At 38.6% G+C, this 9774-nt stretch overlaps 1 protein-coding gene across 1 annotated transcript; it reads right to left on the bottom strand.

Annotated features, from left to right (window-relative positions):
• Positions 1–3134: 3134 nt before the first annotated feature.
• Positions 3135–5023, bottom strand: foxd2 (forkhead box D2). Its single transcript, XM_030131483.1, has one exon. It carries the CDS (start codon positions 4557–4559, stop codon positions 3456–3458), a length of 1104 nt encoding a protein of 367 aa, XP_029987343.1. The 5' UTR covers positions 4560–5023; the 3' UTR covers positions 3135–3455.
• Between the last annotated feature and the right edge of the window lie 4751 nt (positions 5024–9774).

Raw genomic sequence — 9774 nt, 5'->3', positions numbered from 1 at the left:
TTTAATAATAGTTTTTTTTTGTTTGTTTTATTTTGTTTTGTTTTGTTTTGTTTTTTCTCATTTGTATAGTGTGACCTTGAAGAACGCCAGCCTGCATCTCTGTCCACTATTTCTTAAACACTGAAAACGACACACACACACACACACACACACACACACACACACACACACACACACACACACACACACAGGTTTCCTCGTCAGCACACATTCTGTCCTTGCGTCCTTGAAGACGCACCGCGACTTGCATCGATCAGAGGCGTAACATTATTGGCAAGGCAGTGAAAAAAGGTTTAACAAAACGATTCCATTTAATCCCTGCTGCCACGCTTTATTTAAGGCAATAATAGCAATAATAATAATATCGATGATAATAATAAAACTGATGATAATTTAAAAAAAAAACAAAAAAAAAACCAACCAAAACATCAGACTCCAGATCACATAAAGTCACTTATGTCTGTCTAAAGCGGCTAAAACTATAAAAGGAGAACATATTTGTTGTGAAGGGGGGGGGGGGGGGGGATAAATCTTCATTTATGTTGTCATCTTGGTCTATAAATACATTTTAGAGACATACGGGGTTTAGGGATGATTACGCCCAAACGGGACACATGGAAGCGTTTATAAATAAAAAAAAAAAAAAAAAAAAAAAAAAAAGGGAATTGCCTTTAAAATGTATCGCTGTGCTTTTGGTGTGTGTTGAGTCATTTGGCTGTCACTTCACATACCCTGGCTACCACTCAGTTCTTCTTTAGTTGGAGAACATGTCACGAAAAATACAACGAACGTCTTGGTTCCTATAAATAAAGACACACACTCTGTCGTGGTGCTGGAGCTGTGGGTGGTCCTCGGGTGACAGCAGCACGGAAAAGGCCCCACTCTATTAATGTGTCAATATAATCATGATCATCCATTTGGACGTGGAATTAAAATTAAAGGGTGATAAAAACGTTCCCCTCGGGATGTCAAATGTTCCAAGTGTTTGTGGTGATTTGAGGATGAGCAAGTTCTGGTCAAAGGCCTGTAATCTCACTACAGAGATGGACAGTGATGGCGCACATTTCAGATCCCCCCCAGAAATGTCTCAAATCACCCTTTTTTTTTTTTTTTTTTCTAAACTCGACGGCTCCATCCACGGCTGAACCCGCTGTCTTTACGCACGTGTGCCTGCGCCTTCTGTTTTGCGTCTTGTGATTTTTACTGGCTTTTATTAGTTTTCGTTCCTGTCGTTACTTAAATGGGCTTCTAACCACCTCTGCAAACGCTTCATGTGGATTTTAATGGACTGATGCGGTGCGTAATGACTCCCTGTGCAGAGAAAACTTCAATAGTCTGCTAAGTGTATTTTTTTCCGCCTCATTGCAATTGATATCCTGCGTAATTTGTTCTTGTTCAGAGATTACGCAGGATTTCAATTAACATCACTGATATGACGCTTTAAACGCCTCTAATGAACATCAATTTTATGATATTTATCAGCTGTCCGATTTCCACTGACAAAGAGACACGGGAGGGACAAAAAAAAAGACATAAAGACCTGGTTTCAATAAAGGAAGTAGTCATGTGTTGGTTTTCGTTTCAAAGACATTCAGTGAGCTGTGCTGAGGGAAACAGAGGAGTCAGCCCTCCCACCCTTCATCCTTAATAATCATCTGTCAAAACACCCACAAACTAATTTAACCATTTGCACACAGATCTGGTAAATAAAGGAGGCTTTGCACCCCCCTTCTGTCTGGAAACATGTGCTCGAACAGTTCTGAAAAAAAGACCAATGGGTCCTGTTTTCTGAAGCCGGACGAGTCCCACTGCTTCTTTTTAAACGTATCCCGAGACAACACAGATGACATGAAAGCGGACCAAAAACCGAGGGCCTTTTGAGAAGATTGCTTTTCAGGGTCTAAAATGTGTGTGTGTGGCGGCTGGGAATCACAGGGGACCGCTCACTGCGCTGCACATTCAGGTCTCCTGGTGCCAGGGGTCCGGACTGACAACATCAACAAACGAGCAAAAAGCCGCATTATGGTGGATTAGGAGCCTGATGAAAAATGCTGCTACAAATTAGTAACGAAAGCCCCAAAAGACCGTGGGTATATCCTTGTTCACTTTCAATTACAGACCTCAGAGGCCCGCGCGTCCCCCCATTCATTTTTGGGGCCTTTGTAACTTACTAGAAAACGGTTCTTTACAAGCGACCAAGAGCCACACAAGAGGCATATACTTGCCCACTGTTGCGTGATATTCATGACTGTTATATACATAGAATCGTGTTTGAAATATTCACACCGGATTTCTCACACGAAAAAGATTCTTAATTTACTGCTTGGATGTGTAGATTTACCCTGTAGCTGCTTATTATAGTAATAAAAACTGCAACAGGATTTAATATTATCATTTAGGCTTCATTTGTAAATAGACAATCCTGAACTCTTAGAGCATTTCTTCCAATAAAAGTGCTTCTTCTTATTTGAATTCTTTAAAATCAATCCATTCAGCTCAACAGCAGCTGTTAAACCTAATTTATTTCTTTTTTTTTAATATTAGCTTTCAATGAAATAAATAAATTAACGATTTTTTTTTCTTAATTCACAAACATTTATTATTCTTGCCATTACAACAAAAAATGACCTATAAACATTTAGGTGTCTCTGTCTATTGGCAACACATGACATACTGAATGTTTTCACAGATTAAATTGTGAAATAGATAAGAAACGAACAACAATTAATTAAAAGGTTGAGAGAGGTAATGCGCTCTTTTATACCAAAAAAAAAAAGAAGAAAACCCACATAACCTACGTACGTGTCCACCGACAACATGAAATGATATTGTCACAAATTCACCGAGAAGAGGAGATTATTTAAGGGGGTATAGTGGGAAATTGTTATTTTTGTGTCAGGAACCCCTTTTTTTTCTCCATGTGCTTTTTAAGTAAAACCTGAGTTTGCCGTCTCTGTCAGCCTATGTCAACAACAACAACAACAGTGCCATTTTCCCACGACGCACAACATAAAAACAATATAAATCATAATAAAATTCTCAGTTATATATTTTTTTTTTAAAAATCGGAAATCATCCCCTTATCCACGGATGACACCTTTAACTTATTTTTAAAATAACAGGATCTTTTTCATTTCCCCCTCACTTAGTCAAAATGAAGGCCACATGCCAGATCGTAGGCCAGCATTACTTAAAAAAAAAAAAAAAAAAAAAAAAAAAAGATCCTTCCTCCTAGTTTTGCTGTCATTTCTCTCTCTCTCCCTCTCTCTTTCTCTATTATACAGATATTTACAAAAACATAAATAACTCTTTCCCTCCCCTTTTACATTGTTATGAAACTGGGAGAAACAGAAACTTTTATTTCACTAAGAATGTTCATCCTACCTTCACATAGGACGACGCAACAATTGGCTTTATAATAAAAAGATTTTCAGCGACCAACCTCGCCGTTTGTTTTAAAAAGGACAAGTGTTCATGTTGGGGGTTTTGCTGGTAAAAGTCTGACCCTGTGGCCCGGGTTGTAATATGCTGTCCTGTGTCAGGTTCAAATGGTTGGAAGCTGAGGCCAAGGCTGGGGTCAGCATGGCCAGGATCTGAGCCTGGCTGCTGGGCTGTGCGCTGTAGGAAGAGGCGGTGGAGTTGGCCGCACCGATGATATTGTCAATGGAGAAGGAAGGCCGACTCGAGGTGCTGGTGTCTGTCTTGAGAGGAGGCAGAGACGGGCTTAGTTGGGGGTAAAAGGGCTTTCGTAAATCGGCGCCCAAAAGGGAGGGCAGGGGATGCGGCGCAGGGAATATGGAGGCTGAGGAGGGCAAGGTGCAGGGCGCGTTAGGGAACGGGAACGCACCACCTGTGTGATGTGGGTGGTACGGGTTGTGGGCTGCGTGGAAGTTCTGCAGCTGAAGTCCATAGTTGTATCCATACGGGCCATATCCAAACCCTGGGAGAAACCCCCCGGAGTCCCTGAGGATTTCATTACTTTGGTGCCTCTTGAAGCGCTTCCTCCTGCGCAAGAAGCTCCCATTGTCAAACATGTCTGCGGAGTCCGGGTCCAGGGTCCAGTAGTTGCCCTTACCGGGGTTGCCAGGTTCCCGTGGGATTTTCACGAAGCAGTCGTTTAGGGAGAGGTTATGGCGAATAGAGTTTTGCCAGGCGGGGAATTTCTCCCTGTAGTATGGGAATCTGTTACTGATGAACTCGCAGATCTCACTCAGAGTCAGCCTTTTCTTGGGGCTCTGCAGAATGGCCATGGTGATCAGGGCTATGTACGAGTACGGGGGCTTGACAAGTGCGCTTTTTCTGCTTTTGTCCCCGATCACGGTCCCGGAGTCTGCGCTGGACCCCATCTGGTCTGACGGACAGTCGGAGCTGCTGAGCCCGGGAGAGGAAACCCTGTCGGCCGCGTTCTGGGAGTAATTATCGTCCGAGTCATTGTCCAAGTTGAATTCGTGGTGAATGTACTTTCCGTCTTTTCCAACGGATATGTCACCCCCAACCACATCGATGTCCACATCTTCGGACAATGCAGAGCTGTCGGACATATCCGTCCCTAAAGTCATCCTTGGAGACGCCGCTTCTTCTCCCCCTCTCTCCCAGATTTCCTCCTCCTCTGGTCCGGTGAGCTGCTACTGAGCGAGAGCCTTACCTCCCCCTCCTCCCTCTTGAAACCCACACCAGACTTTTGCTGCAGCTTTATCTCCAACTACTGAATGCACACATGGCAAGAATACAATCAAATCATAAAGAACTCTTTGACCTGTGGATCTGGAGACTCTTGGTGATGTGAGGCTGGTGAAGCAGGACAGCGCGACGTTCTCATCAAGAAAAACAACTTCAGATTTGCAGCGGAAAAAACAAAGTCACGGATCTTGAGTCTTGCACCGAAATGGGCTTGTGTTGTCTCTCAGTGCAGTGTGTTCTCCCTCTAAACAGCTTCTGCTCAAGGTCATTGACAAGTCTAGTTCTGCATATCCAAAAGAGCTGTCCAAAATATCTTTTACGCACGGGATTGGGTAGGTTTCCAGCCAGACTGTCACACTATCTACCTTAGCGCTCGAAAGGTATTTATAGGACCACGCTGATCACGTGGTCCTTGAGTCACAGTTACCAGGAACTGAACGAAATTACCCCTGCACGAATGACATTTCAGTGGGTCTGGGTTTTAATCGTTTAAATCTTAATCGTTTCTCAATTAAAGAAAATTAAAAAAAAAAAAAAAAATGGCATGGAGAGCACAACTGTTCAGATGACCTGGAAAAAGACAGTCAGTCTGGGCTTTTCTTGACACAATGAAACAGAGGTGTTCTTTAATTTAATTTACATTCCTTAAATTATACTTTATGTGTATATATTAACTTTTTAATGAAATACTTAATGTGGTCGATTATGGCGCACGAACAGAGTAAGTACAAACATGCAAACCCAAGAATTCCATAGTGTTATGATTATATTTTCATATATAATCACATCATTTATGCAGTGATTTATTTTTTCCCCCATAAGTTTCATTTATTAATTTATTTTTTTACAGGTTCAAGATGAGGGACTTTTATGATGCTGTGTATTAACATAATTTTTAGTGTGATTTATTAATGAAAATTATAAGCACAATAAAGTCTGTGCAGTTGTAACAGGTTGTGAAACCAAAATCTATTCGTTTTATTGCGTGATCAGCGCCTGAATTTCTGAAAAACGAACATAAATAAAATGACTGTGACTGTAATAATAATAATAATAATAATAATAATAATAATAATAATAATAATAATAATAATAAATACCGTGAATCGCACCTCATCATTTTTATTTGGAGTTTAATTTTCTTGTCTAATTGGTGCATGTTATTATTTTTGCATATTGATTTATGTACATTTTGCTTTGCTTTTTATTCACTTTTTTGTTCCATTGGTGAAGGTACTGAATGTTAAAACGGAATTGTCATGATTTGTTTGTTTGTTTTTGTTTTTTCTTCTTCTGTGTTATAAAACGGTTCATTTAGTAGTCCTATAATAAGATCCCCCTCTTCAAAAGGTTCTTTTTTGGCCAGTAGCCTAATTCCTTCTGATCTATTCTCATTGAACTCTCTCTCTCTCTTTTTTTTTTTTTTTCCTTTTTGTCTTTGCCTTGTCAAGAAGTCACTACATTATCCATTTTCTCCTTTTTCTGTATTATTCACCAGGGTCAATGGGGTTTGTGGTTCAGCTGTAACCTGCTGTAATTCGTGTCGGTGAAAGGGCAGGAGATGACAATGCGTAAATGTGCGCAGGGGGATTTCGAGGAGACCGACACACTTTCTGATGCTGCAGAAAATCTCACAGCCATCTCCATGTTCATTCTCATACAGGTGGATGTGTTTTGTCTCATAGTTTCTTCTCAGGGACCAGGACAGATGTCACGGCCGCAGTGTTTTCAGTCTTGGATTTCCGTGTCCTGCCCTTTAGACATCAAGTTCATGTCAAGCATGCCACCCAAAAACACAACAGCAGCAGCAGAGGGAAGCCGTGGCGGATCCACGGGTGTCATCTGGTCTGACCTGTCTGTCACGACTCTTTTAAAACCTCTGAAATAGACGCAGTGAGACGCGACTGACAGCTGCGATTTACGTCCCTGAAGCTCTCACATGTCATTCCAGTACAGATGGAGATTTGTGACAAGCTTTTGGTTGTTGGAGGTGAAAACATCGTCTTTATTATTTTTATTTTTATTTTATTTTTTATTTAGTGCCTCGCTTATGCTCTGTCAAATTACTTGTGCACAAATAAGAAAAAATGTTTATGCCTTAAATACAAATGAAGCCATTTTAACATTTTTTCTGTAGATTATAGGCTACTGTGCTATAGTCTAATATTAGTCTAAATTACTCATATAAACATCTGTTCATATATCATATTATTCACAAAAATTCGACTTGTGATAATTTTATTAACAGATTTAGATTAATACCTGTGTACGCGGTTTAATTTTATTCCAACAAATGGCTGAAAGTACCTAATTTTAATACATTTAAAATTATATCATCTAACGAATTGATTGTGTGTCAGATATTTCATGGTTGTAAAGTTTCCAGATGATCTCCAGACTAGGTTTTGGTTAATAACCGGTCATTTGCCCGGATGGTGAGTGTTCCAAATGCTGACATTTCTGATCTTAAAGCGCCACCTGCTGTTTCAAAACAGAAAGAAACGGCGTTGGTGAAGACTGATAATAAATTATACTGGGCTATCTGTCCTTAATTCACATTAGATCAGGTATGGTTGGAGCATGAGATTAGTTGTAAAAATCTGGAATAAAATAGGAGTCATATGACGAAAAAAAATATGTGCAATTTCCAAATTTCTAACCTTAAAATCCACCCATGACTGTCCTAATGTCTGTGAAGGATCAGGATGAGTGTGACACAACCATCCCCAGACATACAACTAAGAACAAATTGTAATTACATTTTCTTTCTTTTTTTTTTTTTTTTATTTGTGCTCATTAATCAACAGTAATGAACCAAATTCTAATTTTCATTTGCTGACACTGGCCTGATGTTAAAATGCAGTTTAAAAACAGAACCAGTCTGGAAAAGAAAGAAAATATCACATACAAATCAAATACAAATCATCAACAAAACAATGGGAAATATGTGGAAATGCAATAAAATACAGTACAGCGCAAATGGCTCCAATGCAAGCTAGGATTTATACATATATAACAATTCTAGTAATTTATATATAAACAAACAGCTTGAGCTGATGAGTAAAACAGTGTTTCCATTCTGTGGGTGCTCTTTTCTACATGCTTACACAATACTTATGAATGAATGAATGAATGAATGAATGAATGAATGAATGAATGAATGAATGAAATCTTTATTTCAAACATGTAGACAGTAAAATCAAAACAAAAATCAACCAACAAAAATTTAAGTACTGGTACATAAATGACTGATAAGCAAGCAAACAACAAAATAAATAAATAAAAATAATAATGATAATAATTAAACAAATGAAATGAAATTATACATGCTTGAAAAGGAGTAGGAAGAAGTAAAAACTTATGTACTCCTACCCCCACCCTCATACTTATACATTCTGAAACTGTATTTTATTAGACCTGCACATTCTTTACACTGGCAATATGGGAGGAAATGCAAATTAAATCTAAAATTTATTTTCAATGTTATCAATAATGTATAATTTTGATTGTTTTCTGGTCAACTGAACACAAGATTTGACATAAAACACTCTTAAATAACTGTAACTATGCCATACAACTGAAGAAACACATTCACACATAATATATCATAAGAATCAAACAGGTTACATTTTTAATATATGCTGAGTAATAAAGGTCTCAGTCTCAGTTTTGTTATTTTAGACATTTTTCACAATTTTTAGAAAGTTTAACCTTATCTAATTGAGTTAATTCAATATATTCCCCAGCCCTATCTGCTAGAGTCTTGGACCGAACCATCAAATAAAATCCCATATTGAAATCAGAAAATATGATTCAATATGAAACATGAATAAAGCATCATGGTGCTACAGAGATGGAGACAAATCAGACATGAGGACACATGTTTGTCCTGTGCAGACTTCAGCAAAACCCACATCATTATTTTTTATATTTTTTCAGTACAAATGAAATGCAAAAATGACCATTCCCACTAAAACTGTGACCACCACATGGTGTGGCTTGTGTTTTGACTTGTTTTCTCTAAGTGTTAAAGATAATCCCAGCACCTTTTATAACTTATCACAGCCGTGGAGAAGGATGGAACAAAGATCACATAGCCAATCAACATCTCACAAAGTCTCTGATATTCTTGCAGGAGTTCTAATTTTCCATTTGATTGGACAAAATGAGGTTGTTTGTAAGTTTAGAGCTCTCTGAGATCTCAAAAAGACATTATAAGTGCTAAAGCTAAAGGGGATCCAACCATGCCAGTCCTCCCCATTCATTAATTAAAACTAAAAAAAAGGAGGTAATGCCAAAACTATCATGTCCAAACAGTTAACTTAAGGTGACTATGAGGGCACCTTAACCTTATAAGGTTTTATTGAATTATCACATAACTTATAGGACACATGAATTCTCCTGACCCGTCTCTGTTTGATCTTCAGACTCGTAGTGAGACCATTGTCAGCACATACCAGTACCTGGTCCAAATCTGGAATCTGGACTATAGTACTGCTTTCTACCACATGTAAACAGAGCAGAGCAGGCTGCACTGCTTCAAAATGTACAAATTAATCATGATAATCTTAACCCTTTACAGGGCACTCATAGAAATACTCTGAAATTCAAAATTTCAACCTCAGTGTGTGATTGGAGGACGTAACAAGACTTTCTTATATTTGTGAAATTTTAATTTTTATGTAGAAAATTAAGGTTATTGAAGTTGCCACATTTGTTTCCTTACCCATTAGTGGCAAAAATAAATAAATAAATGAAAAAAAAAAATCCTTTTAGTAAATGAAAAAATACAAGAAAAAAACATGCAAGGTAAAAGAAAGATGTATTTTAGAACATTAGAGCATCACTTTTAGAACATTCCAACAACATAAGTGTTAATCCAGACCCCTGTCCACATCCACACTATCCCTTTGAACATCATTCCTTACATTAGTACCATTACTTCATGGTACCTAACACAGCAGGTCCGCTCACTGTTCATGCAGAGGTGGACCTTACAGACCCTGTAGACGACATTGGATCTGAGATTGTTGACCCTGTCCTCACTGGAACTGGTGCTGTCACTGTCTTGTAATGTACGATGAAATTACCAAA

Source organism: Sphaeramia orbicularis, chromosome 4 (assembly GCF_902148855.1).
Source record: "Sphaeramia orbicularis chromosome 4, fSphaOr1.1, whole genome shotgun sequence".
In the NCBI taxonomy this organism is placed as follows: Eukaryota; Metazoa; Chordata; class Actinopteri; order Kurtiformes; family Apogonidae; genus Sphaeramia; species Sphaeramia orbicularis.
The sequence above is the reverse complement of the archived record's forward strand: the minus strand, read 5'-3'. Positions and strand labels throughout refer to the sequence as shown.